This window comes from Aythya ferina (assembly GCF_964211825.1).
Source record: "Aythya ferina genome assembly, chromosome: 6".
Taxonomy (NCBI): domain Eukaryota; kingdom Metazoa; phylum Chordata; class Aves; order Anseriformes; family Anatidae; genus Aythya; species Aythya ferina.
Genome location: NC_140303.1, coordinates 15,536,502 through 15,555,750, shown reverse-complemented (window position 1 = coordinate 15,555,750; position 19,249 = coordinate 15,536,502). Strand labels below are relative to the sequence as shown.

Below are 19,249 nucleotides of genomic sequence, written 5' to 3'. Positions count from 1 at the left end.
GATGTTTTTCTGTATGTTCTTATCTACTGCAAGAAAAATGCCAGTGGTAACCAGTCACCAAACACTGTTTGTGAAGAGACATATCAGTTGCTGTGAATCAAAGTTAATAAAACAATATACTCAATACTGTCTCCAACCATGGCCATTGCAGGCTGCTCAGAGAAAAGACAGTAAGACAACAGGGGAGGGTGTAGTGTCATCATGCGTATATTTTCTGCTTTGGGTGGTCAGTGCCTTAGGAACTTCCTAAATCAGAAGTTCTGTCTAGACGACTGTGATTTTGATACCTCCCTGACTTTTAGTCCATTTATTTAACATTTTCTTTTAATTTGGTTTCCAAAACATTGTCATGGCAATGAGATCCATGATTTCATTGCACGGGAAAAACTGCTGCCTTGTGTTTGTCCTGGATATGCTACTTGAGAGTTACACTGGGTGCCATGCTGTGTGTGACATGGTCAGTGAGATTCCTTTTCATAGCACATAGTTTTTATGATTTCATAGACTCCTTTATATCCCTTTTTATTGCTTGTTATTCTAAATTAAATATTTCCACTTCATGTTCCTTGTAGGAATGATTTTACATATTCTAACTATCCTTGCTACCTTTTCAGTAAGTTTCTGAATTATACTACATCCTCTTTCAGAAAGCAAGAATGAAAGAATGAAACTTCAGATGTTATTTAAAAACTAGGCATGCCATTTACTTGCAGGATGAGGTGGAGTGTTTGGACTTATTCTTAAGGCTGCGAATGTTTCTTTGCCTTTTACTTCCCTAAGCATATATTCAAAGAATGATCCAGCCCACTTCTGAGGTATTGTTCCTGAGTGGCAATCGCTAATGTAATAGCCTTTGTGTATGTGTCAAGAGTTTTCTCCTACTCCCATGTGTATCACTTTGCAGTCACTGACATGAATTTCACCTGCATTTTATTTCCTACTTGCTTAATATACTGCAGTGCTTTTGCAGAGCTTTGTAGTTTGCTTATTTTGGGCAAGTCTAAATAATTTTACATGGGTACATTTTTTCATCTTCTGATTTGCTTCATCTTTTAAATCATTTAATTACCTTGTACAGTTCGAGTTTCCCTTTGTTAAATATTCTTTTTACTTTGAGAACTTGCCATTTATTCCTCATGTTTCCTGTCCTTAAATTGCAACCAGAAAAAAATATTTAATTGCAACTATTCAGTGTGCATGTATGTTGGGTAGCATATCCGTTTTCTGTGTCAGGCTGACAATCCTTTTTTTTTTTTTAATATCCCATTGGAACTTTTCATCTCATCCGCTCACCCTCCCTTTATTCTGATGATGATGTTCTCACTTTTCCTGACAAAGGTTTTGAACTATTCCATAGCATTCTGATCCTGAACAGGTTATCCAGCCAATAGGAATTTGCTGTTTTGTAGGATCCTTGAGCTAATAGCATAGTTTTGTTTGTTTTATTTGACTGGTTTGATTCTAGGGAACAACTTCAGTGCACTTACGTAATAAATATAATCTGTTGTTGTCTAGCTTAGTTCTCTCCCTCTAAACCATTTTCCTCTCAAATCACATTAGTACTTTCAGATAGGATTGTGCAAAAAAATCTAGCAACATATACAATGAACAAAACAGGTTGTGAACATACAATGTGTAGGTATTGTTAAATCACTTATCTGCCACTGAAGACTAAGAATGAAGTATCCAAAATTTCACAGAAAAGAAGGAGGGTTGAAGACATGTTCTATGTTAAAAAAAAAAAAAAAACTTAGGGACTCCTTATAAGATCTGACCTGTTATACTGCAAGGCGTGAATTTACAAGACAATAATGAACTGGTTATAGCAAGCACAGCACTCATATTAAATACCTCAGGTATGTAAGTGTTGTTGCTTAGCAAACCACTGAGTGGTTTAATTGAGTAGTTTATGTTTTTCTTGGTTGGAAGTAATTTTCTGGTGTGAACTGAATGTCTTTTCTAGAGGTAAGGAAGGAATTGCCTTAATACCAGGAAATTGAGGATTGTAATTCAGAAAGACCCTCCTTCTTGTCTTGTCAGGAGATAACAGAAATTTTTCTTCTCTCTTCTATACATGAGGGATGGTAAATACTCCCCGTCAAAAGAAATGAAATCAAGAACCTAGAAATAGTGAGGGTGCAGATATACAGTAGAAGTGAAAATTCACTCAAATGGAGTAAAGCAATGCACTCAACTTCACTATAAGCACGAAGTTTCCCTGTATTTGTCTTTAATTATGCATATGCAAATCTGAAAATCAGCTCTTCAGGAAATCTCAAGGGATATATTTTCTGCTTGGTATGATTTTAATTCTAGTTTAGTTAGTTTAGGGATTTGAATAATTTGTGAGTCATTTCAGAATTGCTTAAGGCCTTCCAGTCCAGTCATTGATCAATGAACTGTTGTTAAGTACTTGTTTCTGTGCTTTTTATTTTATTATTTTTTTTTAACACAGACACCCTTTCTTTTTAATTTCAGAGTTGCCAGTGTCTGATCATGGCAGTGGTGAAAATGAAACCCCTCCACCTCTACCACCACATCCCACAGAGGATTTGCTGAACGAAGATTATAATCATAGGTTGGACTTTGTCTATTCTTAATATTTACAGCCCTAATTGATTGTGATAATAGTTCTAATTGATTTTAAAATCACTCGTTATTTTGTAAAATTTTTACCACCATTTTAATAGTCATCTGATCCTTTAATATATATTGATGTTATTCTAGTATTCAGCGCTTTATTCATTTTGGTTGTTCATAAGCTGCGTTATGCCTCCTCTTGAAGATACGTGGGGTTGCAATACCTTGCATGTGTTCAGTAAGACAAAAATAATCCCAAAACATAATCAAAATTTAAAGAAAAAAAGTCAATTAAAAATTATACCAATGGATGCTATACATAGATGCAGTGCCTGAAGTCTCTTAAAGTTTTAAAAGTCCTAGCCAAATTCACTTTGTAGAAAACGAAATCTTGTTATATGGCATGTCAGCCAAAGAAGTTCTTGAGCTTTGAAAATGAAGTTTCAGTAAGTGTGAACATTGAAAAGTGTAAGTGAAAAAGTTACCAATGGACACTTCACAAGTTATAAACGAGTTGGGTAGATTTTTTCAGATAAATGCTACTTTGTCTAATAGTATGGAATTCTCTCAGGTAGCACTGGTTACAAATCAAAATGTTTATTTCAGCCTATCATACTTTTAATACCTAGTATGGAAAATTCAGCATTGAACACTTCACTCATTTTGTGTATGTTCACATTTGTAATAGTCACGTGACTATTTTATTTAAATGAAATGAGGAGAGTATACTTTTCAACTAAAAACATAGGTATACTTCTGTGCTTGTGTGTATGGATGTGATTAAAAACTAGCCTTTAAATGACCAACTGCAAGTAGAATGAAAGAGTACATATATGAGTACATATATTTTATTATGGATGCCTTGAATTATTCTTTTTTATAATAACAGACAGTAATTTTACTATAGTAATTACATACTTTCTGCTCTTGCAGGTGTGTAGGTATGTCATGGTAAACAAACAAAATTCTATATAGATTAATGGAAATTTGTACTGAATTTGCAACTACAGTTGTTTGCTAGAATCAGTTGCCAATTTTTCAACAAGATGGGAGTGAAAACATTCCCTTAAATGATAATGATGTACTAAAATGATAATGTATTTACAGGTCTTTCCTCCCACCTTGACTTTTTTTTTCCCGGTGTTGTATTGGTGTTCCATTCAGAACAAAAGTTCCAAAATTGAATTCCTGTGGAAAGTCATGCAGATTTCACAGAAAATTCATTTTAGTAAGAAAAAAAAAATGGAGGAAATGTTTTGACACTGAAAAATCTGTTGTTATTGTATAGTTCAGAAATAAATCTTTTTAATTTAATCTTTGTTTTCAGAGAAAAGAAAACTGTTTCTTATTGAAAAATGATGTGGAATTTTTCTGATGCATTTCAGTGAGGTGTTTTGACTCCTCAAAGATTAAAGCTATGTTGATTTTCAATCAGGTAGAATTTTTAAATGTTTATATATTTGCCTAACTTGATATAAAATCAAATAAGTAAAAACAAAACCCACGCATTATACCTTAGGATTCTACAGAGTTTTATGGCAGTCTCCATAAAACCTCCAGCATCTGCAGAAGAGGTGGGTAGCTGTATGCTTCTAAAACAGCTTTAGATAGTGGAAGAAGTAGAATTGAAAGAGGTACATGGGTGACATCTTTTCCAGCTTTTTGTAACATGTTATTTGAAAATGTAATGGTTAAATGGAACTAGCAAAACACATACACACAAATCCCTAGCAAGTACTTGTATGTTTCTCCTTTCTTCTGCTAAATGAAATATGAATTGTGTAAAAGCAGCAAATATCACTAAGCATTTACATTTGTATTTGCATCTGCTATGAAGAACAAGTGACTAGAGGTGCTAAGTCTCAGAAATGAAACGTGAGGATCAATGATTGATTTTAAAATGCATGGCTGCAAGCAGTTGGAGGAAGAAAAACATATATATTGCATGTTTTAATTAGATTGCTTGTGATTTGAGCTGGTGCCTAAATATTTTACTTTTTTTTTTTTTTTTCTTTTTCCTGCAGCCCTATCACAAATTCTGCAATGTATTTAACAGATCAGCACATCAACTTCAGATCTTTGACACCAGCCAAGCAGTCTGAATCAATTAATCTGAAAGCCTCAAAAAGCATGGATCTGGGTAAGAAGGGGTGGGGTGACACACAGGTCAGCTTTTTAGCCTCAGCACATCTGCACCATCTCTGTTTCTTGCTTTTGTTTCTTAAACGCAAACATCAGGGAGCATCAGGGAGTAAGTTCTGCAGAGGATCTGCAGTGACGGGGACAATGGTCTGTCTCCTGTAGCATCTAATTGCAAGTACCATTTCTATTAAACTGAATAAAGGTTTATTTCTTTTTTCTTAAGGAACATTCTATCCATTGTATTGAAATCTTAGCTGCAGAAAGGAGGGAGCTTTTGTAAAACAGAAAGAATTGTTGTACAAGTTTTGTGTGTCTAAAAATATAGCAAAACAGCAATAACAGAAGTCATTTTCATATAGAATATAAATGATTACAAAACTGCAGTGGACAAAGGCTAACTTTCCTAAGACAAGCTGTATATGTCTTCATTGACAATGACAAACACACGTGACAAAAATCAAAGCATTGCAGAAAATCTTTACAAATGCTTGAAGAGTGGTAAGGTTATGGTCCCCTCTACCTATCAAAGCTGTGGAGAAAATCCTGCAGGGTGGACAAAACAGAAAGTAAATGGTTCTTTCAATACTGGTAAAACATTGGTGAGTGAAAGATTGAAGGGTTATTGCAGTTGAAAAGTGAGTCATGTTTTGATGGTAGTTCAAGGAAAAGTTCATGAGATTCTTAAGCTGCAAAGAATCAGAAACCAAGTAAGTTTGTCTTCTGCCTTTTAATTCTTCTTTGTGGCACTCATCCTTTATCTTTCTGTTTCAAGTTAAAGTGTTGAGGGAGTAACTTTGAGGGCCGTCATTAGGATGTGTTTCATAACAGATTTCTGTTTTGTTGGACCAGACGTTATAGACAATGAATGGAAACTGTTTAATTTCTTACATAGTTTCAAGGTACCGTTTTGTTGTTGGTATTTTTTTTCCTGAAGTGTTCTGATTTGACCTAATTTTGGTACTGATTTTTGTCTCATTGCTGCAATATTATTTTAATGCATCATAAAATGTAAGCGCTTCTGCAATGGAGTGTTAGGAAACTAAAGCGTTGGATTAATACCTGTTGTATTAACAAATAATAAGAATCCATTTTGAGAAGTTCTTAAGGAAGAAAAAACTTCACATTTAAATTTACTGCATGAACAGACCAGAAATGAGTCCTTTTGCAGTTCTGTTCCACCCTTTTGACAAAGAATGTGTTAGTATATATGTTTTTTCAGAATGGAAATACTGTACATACTCAACAAAGAAATCAGTTTACAAGCTTGAGTCAAAATATATACTTATACAGTCAACTAGAAAAAATATTGTTCAACCTTATGGCCTATTTTTAGAAAGGCTCATTTACAGTTCCCCCTTAAGTCAATAGGATAGAATGTTTGCAAGCAGCAGTGTAAAATTAGGCAATGGGAATGCACTTCAGAGCATGTTCTGAACTACCAGGTAACTTGTACTTCCTTTTCTCCAGATCTGTTCATTTATATTGTAAGTTTCAAAGGAGTATAAACGATCTGCAACTGCTCTTGACGTGCACAACTGATGCTTTAAGAATTACACGATTTACTGAATCAATGGTTAAAAAAAAAAGTGTGTAGATATCCTTAATGTCTACAAAAATAAGTAAAAATGTTGTATGCAGATGGTAACTGTTGAAAATACCTCTTCTGAAATGAAACAAAAAACAAAAGGGGTAATGATTAGAAATGGTAATGTTTTATCCTTCTCGTATATGATGATGTGGGAGAATTGTATGTTCTGAAGGTAGGTTTATTACTTTTTTTTTTTTGGTTCATTTCTGTTTTTCTATTTCATTAAGGAAATGGGCCCAACTGTAATCATGTAATCATTTTCTTATAAGGCTGCTAGTTACTTATTGGGAAAAAAAGACTGAGTAAGAAACCTGAGTTTAGCATTTCAGGAATAAGTTGTTTACCCAATAGAAAAATGAAATTACGACCTTTTGCAGTCCTTCTTTAGTGAGCAGTGAAACACTTCGCTCAACTTTCCACTTTAAGAAAGATTTTAGGCAGAAGCCTATTTAGTCTGGAAAGGTGAAGGGAAAAGAAATATGAAAATATGAGATAACTGCAATATAAATGCTTCTAATGCAAATAAAATTCCAATAATTTGGTATCTAAAACAGTTCTTTCAAATAGAGTATTGGTATAATGCACACTCAAAATAGATTTTTTGGAGAAGGAAAATATATTAGTTTGCTTTTATATTTTTCATATTATTTAACAACAGTCATGACCCATAGTAACTTCTCATTCCAACATTCAGCTAAGTACCCAATATTGATTTCAGTGTGATGTTTGCCAGCACAAAAGGGGTGGGAAGTGCTGCTGTCTTTTTCTTCCAGATCCAGAGATGTGGTTGTGAGAATGACTTGTTGGCTACCACAGAGGAATTTTGTAGCGGATTTGGTAACAAAGGAAGTTTTTGCTATCTGAAAATGGTTTTATAACTGCTAGGCCCCCCTTTTTCTGTTTGTCATGTGATGCTGTGCACTTATTACTTTTCTTTTGTTCTAAAGGTCTCCAATCCCCTTCCAAAATAAATAAAACTAATATGATGAACAGAAAAATAACAGAATTGAAGTCTCAGGGGAGAACTTTGAGACTTTACAAAATGTGACTTAAATTCAGTTTCTTTCCTTTTAAAACAAATTGTCTGAGTTGTATGTCACCACCGATGTGGGAAGACATAGTCAGTCTTTAAGGTTACAAGGTCCAGAAGTCACTTGGGTCTCTCTAGACCAAAATATGATCCTGAACTCTGTAGACAACAGAATTAGTGTAATATGGGGGTATAAATGTGAAATTTGTACTGCTATCCACTTATGAAACATTGTACTTTACCTTGAAATATGTGTATACATGTAATGCATTAGATGCTTAGTTAGGAGATGAAAATTGCATGGATTATACAACAGCATCCTCAGAAGGATCATCAAAGGCAGTTAACAGAAAATTTTTAACACAAGCACTGAGAATCCACATATTGCTACAGACTGGAAACCTCATGACAATATACTAAATTCATTAAATTAGGGGGCTAATGAAATTATATAGTAAGGATCTTTTGGTTTTGATCAGGGTTGATGCATGCACAAGAAGTAAATCCGTTAAGTAAAGACTAGTCTATAATTATACAAATTTACAATGAAAACCCATTTAAAATTGATGTTCATCTTTTCATTTCTATATATTTTAGGCCCAGAAACCTTTGAGTGCTTAATCTGTTTTCCAGTCATATCTGTTTACAAAATAATAATTATTGTAATTGTAAATTGGTACCCTCAGTGAATAGTATCAGGATATAAACAGGGGTGATCAAATAGTGTGCAGTAGAGTTAAGATGTAGCATCAATTTATTGTCATTCCACATCTCAAATCTAACAATGAAAGGGACTTGGCACATGCAGCAAAAGCTGTAGGTTACTCACCAATAGGAAGAAATGGTTTAGTTTATTGACTGTTTGTGTATCTCTGTTGTTGATTATCAGTTGGACAGTAGCAGAAGATATGAACCAGCTGATTGTTCAGGCAGGGTTCTGTGTTGTTATGCATGTGCCGTGAGTTATATGAACCTTAATAGCTAAATTCACAAATCACATGAATCCAAAATCGGCAATGTCTGGAGATGTATTTGAAGAACTTCTATTTGTAGATGAATTAGTTTTCACCTGAATGCAATTTATAAACAAATCAGTGGTATGTGTGTGATACTGTTGTAGTATATCTTTTAAAAATATATATAAACAAAGGATCTGTGGTAGTGTAATAGTAGTGGTAGTTTGATACTTTATTTGGTTTTGTAGGTGTGAGCAGAAAATCCTACATCATCTGTATAGACATCTTTGTACCAGGTATATGAAGGCAGTTGGAATGGTTGCAGTGTGACTGGTTCTGTGCTTTAGCATCCATTATTTAGTCAGCGACCTAAGTCTTTTTAAAATCTACTGCTTCATTCAGGATAATAGGATACAGATAAGTTCCATATCAGCTCTAAGTTCCAGTGTTCTTCCTTGCTGCTGTGTTGAGATAACAACAGCACTTTCTGGATCACTGGCAGAGTTCTTACGTTAGTTCTTATGTTACGTTACCCGTGTCTTATGGTATATCTTTTTCTTTGCCTTGTCTATTTTTATTCTGAACTGGTGACAGAAGAGCACAGCCACATGTTTTCTTTTACTGATCGTGGCACTTGAGATGTCCATTTGGTAGTGTAAATTTATGTTATGGGTGATGGTGTTTGAATATATTAGCAGGGAAAATAAGTGTCCTTTTACCATGATTTCAAGAATATGTGCAGGGCCAGCCAAAGTCTGGCTTGGATTACATGCCTGTACTGATTAGATTTAGGCTGCTTGCCAAGTTTGAACTTGTGCTTATAGCATAGTGTTAAAAACTAGCAAAACAAATGCAGAAATGCTAGAAATACATGTGTCATTGTGCCTTCCCACTCCACAAATAAGTGGTACGCTTTTTTCTGAAACTTAATGGCAGATGAAAATGAAGAAGAAGAAATCAATGGCTTCTATACAAGTCATTGGAAAGATGATTTTCCCTTTCCTTCTATGTGCACACATTTTCCTGTACATTAGCATTGGTTGTCTAGAAAATAACTTCTTTATAACCGCTCATCAGAACCCATTTTCAGTAGTGGTTTTTCTTTCTTTTAACTGTATTTAAAAGGTAATTTATGTGGAAAAAAATAGCAATATGGATTTTTTTCTTGTTGTATTAAAAGAAAGAGGAAAAGAAAAAGAAATGAAAAAAGGTGTTTTATTATTTATCTCTAATACCCTTATTTTCCGTAAATCTTTATGCACAGGAATGATTTAGTCTATGCAGAAATGTACTGTAAAAACTACAGCCATGGGCTTTGTATTCAAACACATGAAAGTGTGGCTTGTTTTAACCTGAAGCAGCATGAAATTGAATCATATGAGTATATAACTATTTTGTTGTGTATCAATTCAGGCTTTGTAGATTTGTATTTAAGGATGTTGTTATAATAACCCATGACCAGTATCCCAAGGTACTACTCAAATCCACCTTTCTTTCCTCATAAAAAGCAAAAACCCATAGATCTTAACTGATTAAGCATTAAAGCCTGAAGAAATGGAAATACCCTTTACTTGATTTTAAATGTGAGTGAAATATTATTTGCTAAAACATAATTAGACATACTCAGAATCACTTAACCTTGGAGCATATTTATTGAAAATATCGGCCAACTTCATTTGTGTATTTAAGAATAATTAGCAAGTGAATATGCAAGAAGTGGTATGGAGTTTTCTGCCAGGAAGCCACTATTTAAGTAAATGCTCATTTCTTTGTTAATGAGGGATGCATTAGATAACAGTACATAGGTTTAAAACACCTTAAAACAAAGAGAAACGAGTGTTTATAGAAGGATGTGGAAAATGCAATCAGTACTATTAGCTGTTACCTTTGCAGTTTTCTATGAACCAGTTCATTCTTATTCTATTCACAATTTTGGATATTGAAATAAATATCTCAAAAGGTAACCAAATGAGAACCAGGCAGAGCTAATGGATATTGCTCTTCAGTTAAAGCACTGATTTCGTTCAAGTGCAATTAAAAGAATGCATTTTGGTAGGTCCTCAAAAGTGGCACGCTGTTTTAAAATTGTTGTGTTGTTAACCAGGTTGTATGTAAGGAACCAACTTCAGATCTGCATTTAGAAGCCAGTTAAGGTCATAGGAACATGAATGTTGAGAAGATGGCTCAGAATTCTAATAGGCTTTTTGGCGCTACTGGACTTTAACAACAATTTAAAAAAACAACTCTTAAAGAGGACTTTTCAGAAAGAAAAATGTCATAGGTTTAGGAAAACCTGCAATGTGTATGGCTGTAATTGTCTTTGGGATCAAGGGCCAGGAGACGTTCTAAAGTTTTTCTAGCTCATGTCATGAACAACTTCATAGTACTGTCAGATTAGATACCTATTTTCCAAGGCTACTCTGCAGAACAAATTTTTAGAAATGAACACAGCACATAGTTTTCTTGGTTTAAATAATTTTCAAATTTCTTCTTGAGGCCTGCAAGTAGGGAATGAATGGAGGGACACAGTGGGACTGAACTGAAAATTAGATTGTTTTATTCTTTGTGACAAGAAAGGCTTTTAGCAAGGTCATTTCTCTTACAAAGTTTTACACCAAATCAGGGGTGATGTGTTTGAGGGGAAGGTGAATTGTGACATAAGAACAGATGAGGACAGGAGGGAATATTAACTTATTTGGCTGGTTTTGTAGAAACCTCTTAGGATTCAAAAAGTTTGCTGTGGAGCTGACTGGGAACATCCCATGAGCTGTGATGGTGGTGGAGCTGGGAAAACGGTAACACGTGGTTGAGGTGGTAATTTCTTACACAGCTTTAGTCTAAGTTTGAAGTAAGTTGATCTGTTAATGTACTTGCACTATTGAAGTATTAGAGGTAGAAAATATCAAATAAGTTAATATTTAGCTGCTATGAGAAAATACAGATGATAAAGAAGTCTTAATCTCAAAATAGTTTTAAGAACACTTCATTTTAAATCTTTCCTGCATCAATATTCTCAATCAGTGAATAATAACAGATTAGGCTAGGAACTTGTGGTTTAACCATAGGAGTGTGGAAGAAGAATAACATATGGGAGATGTGTATTGGGTGAGTTGGATCAGTTTTAGCCCTGTACAGTTTCACTGAAACAGAGGTGAGAGGGAGGTAGTGGTGACATGGATACTGGGGTGGAGTGCACCCTCAGCAAGCCTGTGGATGACACCAAGCTGAGTGGATTTACCTTTGTTACCATGTGAATAAAAGTTATCTTTAATCCTCGTTCAAGTGTTCTGCTAGCTTCGCTGCTGAAATGATCAACACTGAAGTGAACAGGAGCCTATCAAGGACTTTAAATCTTTCAGGAATGCGTAGGTGTTGGATATCCAGGAGACTGCAGAACTGGAGAGATGGGCCCCTTCTGTAAAGTTTTGCCATCGCTAGGGAGGGGAATAGAGAGAATTGTTGAAGGAAAAGATTTTAAGACTGTGCAAGATTTTCCTTCCTACTATGCACAGTTCATTGCTTCAGTAGGTTTTAATAACAGGTCTTTGGTCTTTGTACGCGGTACTACAATGAAACCCCAGAACAGCTAACAGCATTTTCTAAGTGATGGTTGTGAGCCAGGATCTGACACAATCTCTGTGAGTAATTTATGCCACTCCTCGAAGGGGGAATGTTTCACCAAGGAAATAAATATGGCAGGAGAATTATGTCATTGGCAGTGTCTTTGACTAAAATTAATTGCTGATGCAGTGCCTTCATTATGCTGAAAGGGCTGGGTATGGATACAGTGCATTGGAAAAAGCAGTGACCATTTTGTTGCCTTGCTTTATTTTCATGTGTTGTTTATACCACGGAAATTGGCAGATTCTAAAAAGCACAGAAGCATCATTTGTGTATGTGGTTTGGGAATACAGCCCTTCTTAATTGATTAATTGTAAGACATTTTGTAGTGCACTTCATACACACTGATAATGGAAAATTGTTCTCCAGGAAATTCCTTGATGTTTTAGGCGCTTTTTTTTTTTCTTCCCCATTTGTTGTAATTTAAAAATAATAATAAAAAAATCCTTCTTTGCTTCTTTTGTGAGTGCAGAACTGTAGTTGGTCTTCAAACGTATGTCTCAGTTTGTTCAACAGAAATACAATTAACTTCCACACATTTAGAAGACTTTAAGTAGCTATTGGGCAATGTGGCAAATCTAATCATTCAGAAATGAGGCACTGAGTTGAAGACTAGTGCCCTGTATCTTGTGAATAGTAGTGACTCCTTGTTTGGGGAAAAATGATATAATTGCACAGAGATTGTACTGGGAGAAAGGAAGAAAATTGATTGTCACAGATGACAACAGCATTGCTTTGCACTTCTCTAAACAGTAGTTCAGAACAAGTTTGACCTGTAGGTAAACTTGGACAGTATTTAGATGCAAACTGTTTCTGAGGCAGTGCGGAAGATCTGTTGTGTACTAAACCACTGAAAATCCCGCAATTGAAATAAAATTGCTGCACTAGTTATATTGAGTGGGGTACAGAAATGGCAATCAAAAGATTAGGTGGAAGGATGTGGATGTTTTGTGGTTGCTTTTACTGTTGCTAAATACTACGACTTCGTTTCTTAAAGCGAAACAGCATTTGGGAATATTACCATAGACGTTCTAATACAACTGATTATTCCTGACATACAGTTTTTTAACCTTTTGGTTATTGGCATGGGAAAAAAGTATCAGTTGTTTGCTATGAGCTGGAGAGACTTGTTTGTCTTAGTAATACTTCATTTTACATAATCTGTGATTTTGCTAGTCACCCAAATGTCTGTGCTTTTCTTAAATAGCTGTAGAACTTCAGTCACTTTCATTTCAGTAATTACTTCAAGTACTGACAACAAGTATCTAACTGGCTTCTGTGATAAAAATGCAGCTCCTAAATTATAGGTGTTAGTTTTAAAAGAGATAGAATGTTTTATGCTCACAAACACTGAAAACTTCATGAACTAACATACCTGGAGTTTCAGGGATGTTTAAAAATATAACCTATTTGTTTGGGTTACAAGTTAAGGAGAAGGTTCTTTGTGAATGTATTTACTCTCTTGCACTGATCCTTCCAAGATTTTTTTATTTAAATACGTTGCATGCATCAATTCTAGCCTAAGAATACGTAGTCTTTACAGTGTTCCCATAAAAATAGTTGCAGTTGAAATTTTGTTATAAACGTTTTCCTGATATACTGCAGTCTGGCACTGAGCATTCCCAAGTGTGATCCTGTTGAGCTGAAATTGTTCATAGTTAGTTGCAATGTAATTACTTTTTGATGTTGCAACAACAAGTTTTTTGTGTTTTTTTGTTTGTTTGTTTGTTTGTTTGTTTTACTTTAGTGTTAAAGATAGACAGTATATTTTCCCTGTTTAAAATACTTCAGGTGCCTTTCTGCAAAGAAAAAACAACACTAGAATAAACTTAAAGAAATTTCCATCTAGCTGGAACTTTTCTTCCAAAACCAGGAAGGACAGCCAGAGAAGTACTACTTCTGTTGTTACTGAACAATTGCATCAATTTTGAACATCATGCAGGAGAAATATTTTCAAATACCGTTTTGTGGAACAAGAAGTCTTAATGTACTTCCTATATAAAGTCTTCAGTTACAAAATTTTCAACTTACACATACATAAGGTAGTTGAAGGAAATGAGCAATTATCTCCCATTAGCCTTTTCCTTCTTTTCTGTCATCTTTTCTTTGTTCCCAGAGGAAGGGGGATACTAATGAGTGGAAGTCTCATCCAGCAGACCTGTCTGTGCCACTCGTTCAGTCTAATGAACGGTGACCATCCTCAAAGTCACTGCCCAAGGGTAATACCTCCTGAAATGAAAATTACATATGGAAGGCTCACACCACTATATAAATCTTTAATTTTCTTCTTTCCCAATTCTTGTATGTTTAAATGCATAATGCTATCCTTGTTTTCTGGTAAGATTATTTTTCATTTTTTAACCATTTTATTCTTTCTTTGTTCCTCCAGTATTAAAATCTAATGTTTACATCTGAAGGTGGTGTGTAAAGTATGATTAAGTCAGATGGTTTTACCCCTCTTAAAAATATAAAACTTAGTCTCAGGCAGAGCCAATCATCAACATAGTTTAAAAAAATGCTGTGAACATTGGTATCTATTATTTTTCAAGCTCCCATGTAGTATAACATAGCTTACTCCAAGTAATCATTGTGTAATATAGTGGTTGACATTTGGGACTATTCTAATTAAGGTTGCATATCAGTTTTCATTATGATCCCTTGTTTTCACACAATCATAACTTGTCAAAATGTTAACCTTTGGTGGTAAAGTTTTCTGTGACAACTTCGTGTTCTCCTTAGAGGTAAATTTGGGGGAAAAGAGGAACAAAAAAGATTTTGAACTGTCCTTGTAGAAAATCCTTTTCTGGTTTGAGTTACAGGATCAGTTAAACTGCATAGCAAGGATATGAATAGTTACCGTCATTTCCAGGTGCTACAAAAACCCAGAATAAAAGCTAAAGACTAAGAAAAGAAAAAAAAAAAAAAAACTAAGGAAAAGCTAAAAGACTAAGGAATACATAACCACCTTTAATTTTTACTAGCCTCACTGATATTTTGCCTTGCAGTATCTCTGCATAACATGCCAAAGTCTTACTTTCGTCTTACTTTATTTGCATCTGTCTCTCTCAACATCATTAAACTATGTAACTATGTCAATTTTACTGATGAGGAAATGGTTGACAATCAGCTTAGAAAGGTGGAGAGGAGATAAAACAGTCAGGTATTGATTCACAATTCCAGTTGTGGATTCCACGATTCCAGTCCCGAATCTGGTACTGGGTTTGGGCTTTAAAAAAATAAAATTAAAAAAAAATCAGCTTTCCTAAAAGTGAGGCAATATAAAAGAACATTTACTATGATATTTTTCCCAGGAACGGCTTCTAAATGTTAATAACTACTGCACAGCTTTTCCCTGGATAGAAAATAGCATCTCCCTTACCATTACAGATACCCTGTATGCAAAGTTTTTATGGTGACCACTATATAAAGCTTGTGTATGTTCATATTTATAGTGTCGCTGGTATGACTTGACAATTTATTTTATCATATAAAGAAATCACATTTTAAGGCATAATATAAGGGAGTGCTTGGGCAGACAGTGAAGGATAAGCTTTCAAGCCTAACATTCATTTCCTGTGCTTGTTTTATCATCCCTTACATTACATTAGCACCATTTCTTTGCATAGAATTCATTTTAAGAAATAGCGATTGGTTCTTCCACTCAGCCCTCTGGGAAAGTGTTTTAATTATTTTCATGAGATATATGATAATAAACTGAACTACAGAAAAATTACAATTTTTGTTACATTCAGAAATTGTTCGCTAGTCTGCAAACTGTTACTACTGCAAACATCTTTCTTTATAAGATGTGAAATTCTACACAGGAATGATTAGCAAATAGAAATAAATCATAATGTAAAAAAAAAATAAAAATGCAAGCCTTCCAAAAGATCATCTTTTTGGAGACCTCATTGTCTGCAGATGGTCCTGTGAGTCAGTGAGATGTCTTGCAGTTGGGAATGTTTCCACATCTGGATTCTTTTTACCAATTGAAGTCTTTGATCTGAAAATGTTACAACTCTCCTATGCCCCATAATTTGTCTGGCAAGATGAGTTATTTACAAATGCAATTGCTCTTCTGACAACTCAGTTTTGAGTGTGTAAGTGCGGAGGTCCTGATCTGTAATCCACAAGGACCACTGGTAGTTTTTTATTGGTTTCAGTGGGCTTTGATTCAGATATGTGGACTTTGAAGCACCCCAGATGGATTGGGGGGATGGGAAAGAATTTTTACAAATGATTGTAATTTAAAGATTTAGGATGCTGCGCATCTGAAATTATTTGACAGTGTTTCAAAGGCTTGTGAATTTAAATAAGTTTCTGATCTTTGTGTCTTTTCTTTTATTCCCCCAGTGGCAGATGAAAGCAAAGTTGGTTCATTGGCTGGATGCAAATCAGGTAAACTGTTCTTTTATTTTGGAGGAAGAGACAGCAACTTTAAAGTAGTATGGGCAGTAAATGAAATCAGCCTACAGAAACAGTGGGGACTAGCTTTGCAAATTAAGGTATTACTTCGTATGGCCTGACTTCAGCTTGTACAACGATTAATTAGGGATTGCAGTGTGCCAGGCAGTGTATGTAGATGAGTCATTTGCAGGAAGAACTATAACTATTTTTTCAGTAAAGGTGTCAGAAACAGAGAATAAAGGTTCAAATCAGGGCAAGTTCAACATGTCTTGTGGAGTGTGGAGACTTAAGCAATATAAATTTTGAAAAACATAAATATTACTTTTTCTTCTTGCTCTGAGTTTCACTTCTACTACCAGAAACATTGAAGATAATACAAAAAATATTCTACAATTTAAAAAGGTCATAGTTCCTTTCACTGTGTTTGTGTAGTAGATTATTTTAAAACTTTTTAGACCGTCATAACAAAAAATGAGAAAAAAAAGGTTCATACTGCTGTCATTACTGTACCTGCACAAACCACACCATGGTGCTGTACAACTTGCAGTTCTTCTATTATAAAAATTTCAAGGAAACGTCATATAAGACTGCAGTTTTTCACAAGACACAGATAAGCTGACGTGAGAAACCTTGAAAACTTTGTAGAAAACTCAAGTTATTCAGCGATCTCTTCTATTGTTAGAAAGCCCCGAAGTTTCTGGCTGCCCCTTTGCTGCATTATTGCATGTTGCCTTTTTCCACTCCTTTGATAGAACTAAAAAGCTGAATTCATGTGAAGGAAGGTCGAATATGAGATTCCTGGTTGTTTATCGTATTCCTTCTGTATGCAACTGTGTGTCCTCCTTTGGTTCTGTTATCTTGTAGTTCTCTGGTGTGGATTTTCCTTATCTGAGGACCTTTTCCTGAACTTAAAAATCGACAAATTCTTTCTACATTCTTTTGGCTTCTTTCCTTAGTCTGTGAACCTCTTGGCTTCCCTTTCTGAATAAAGGGGTAGTTCATATGCCTTGTAACTCCTGGGGGAAGAAACTTCTTTCAACTTTTTGTTTTGGGAATGTGAAAGCTTCAAAGAAATGATCTTGTCAACTAGGAGAAGCTAAGGGCGTTGCCCTTGTTTTTTTTCCTATGCAGAAAAAAGACTATAAACATGCAATATCATGCAGTTTTCCAAAGATCAGTGGAATTTACTGCTATCAAAGAATATTGGAAGGAAACCTGGTGAGATCACAGCTCTTTGGCAGTCGGTTGTTACAGATATGTTAAGCTTCATATCATTTTTAACAGCATTTGATCTTTCTTCTGCACATTTCTCCGGATCATTGAAAACACTGGCTTCCAAATTTTTCTATTTGCAGACACCTAATAATTTTTAATAATATGAAGATGTAGACCCATGCTTATTGACTTCTAGCTTGTTTGCATTACTTACTCCTCACGGACCTCTTGAATATAGCTAAAATCTTTTTTCAATAGGCTGAAATCAGTGATCACCTTAGCAATAGAGCCAAAGTATCCTACAGTTTGTGACTTTATTTTTTTATTATTCTTTATTATTATTCTCCTTTAGAATAAAAGGAGCTAGCTACTTCTGAGAAGGATAGAGTGTGAATGATTTTCTTGGTTCTGTCCACTTTAAATACTGTTCAAATACTGTTGAAAAGTGTGTGTTATGCCTCCCCTCTCCCCCATGTTCCATTTCCTATCCCTTCAAAATCCAAAATCAAGCTGTACTTTCAACTTTTTTGTTGTTTACCTGATCCCTTTTATATTGTACAGTTTTTGGAATTGTATATCCTACATGTATATGCATGTTGGTGGCATTTTATCACATCGCAGAACTACCGTTTTAATGTTTTTCATTCCTAACAATTTTCCTTGCCTTCCTGTAGGTACCTTTTTTTGTAAGAAAGCTCCAAGGGAGATATTGCAGTTTCTTGTGCTGGGAGCAAAACACTTTATTTCTCATTACATAAAGAAGAGTTTCCATCCCATTCTTGACTTAAGGAAATTAAACATATTTCTCTACAGAATTAATTATCACCTACTGACAATCAATGCAATTATCCCTTCTCTCCTTCGACATGACTTGTTCTATGAAATACACAGTTGAGTAATTCTCTCTAGGGAAATAACCTTTCTGTTCCTTCTGGGGCAGTGGCTCTTGAAGCATTTAGTCTCAGCTTTTGGTTATAGTTACTGCATTCCTTGCATATTACATGTTACTGAGCAGCAGCTCAGGAGTTGGTAGCACATATTAATTTCAAAAAGTGTTATCACAACTCTGCAGAAGACTGAGACATTAAAAGGATCTGTAGTTTAGTCCCATCTTTCTTTCTTTTTATATATTGCACCAACAAGCAGCAGTTCCATATTTTTTTCCCTTAAAAAATAGATCTGATTTTAGAAGCATGTCTGGAGACAGCCTGAACTTGTAAACATTTTCTTTGGGAAGATGGCTGGAGAACTGTTCTTGTATTTCACCTTCACAGAAAGAAGAAATGCAGTAGAAAAGAATCAGTGAATTCTGGTTCCCATAGCTGGCCTGTCCTTTCAGAGGATGAAGACTCCTGCAAAACTCACAGACGTTCTTAGTGTTGTAAACGCTTTCCATATTACTGTTGGCAAATGCACTGGAATGCTGTGTTGGTGTGGCTTACTTCCCCGTACTGGAAGAGACCAGAGTTCAATCAAAGTGTGTGTGGAAGGCATCCTGTCTTCCTGAATCCTGTAAGGAGGATTTTCTTTTCCCCCTTGTAATTTACCTGTGTGCTTAGCAATGGTGAATCTGCATTTCCTACACACAACTCCAGTAATGAGAATGAGAAGCAGGCAAGTGGTGCCTCTTTATTACAAAAGAGAAAACTTACAGAAATGAAAAATCAGTGAATATTAGTTATGTTTTTCATGAACTCTTAGCATTTTAGA

At 35.0% G+C, this 19,249-nt stretch overlaps 1 protein-coding gene across 3 annotated transcripts in view; it reads left to right on the top strand.

The window, feature by feature from the left end:
- The window catches only part of PARD3B (par-3 family cell polarity regulator beta), a 397,551-nt gene that overhangs the window by 209,085 nt on the left and 169,217 nt on the right, over nt 1-19,249 (top strand). For 2 of the 3 annotated variants that reach the window (XM_084522835.1, XM_084522837.1), the window contains exons 14-16: nt 2,479-2,578; nt 4,605-4,720; nt 16,271-16,315. In XM_084522835.1, the coding sequence (XP_084378961.1) occupies nt 2,479-2,578; nt 4,605-4,720; nt 16,271-16,315 (261 nt within the window). The remainder of the gene's footprint in view (nt 1-2,478; nt 2,579-4,604; nt 4,721-16,270; nt 16,316-19,249) is intronic. The other variant, XM_084522836.1, reaches the window with a different exon arrangement.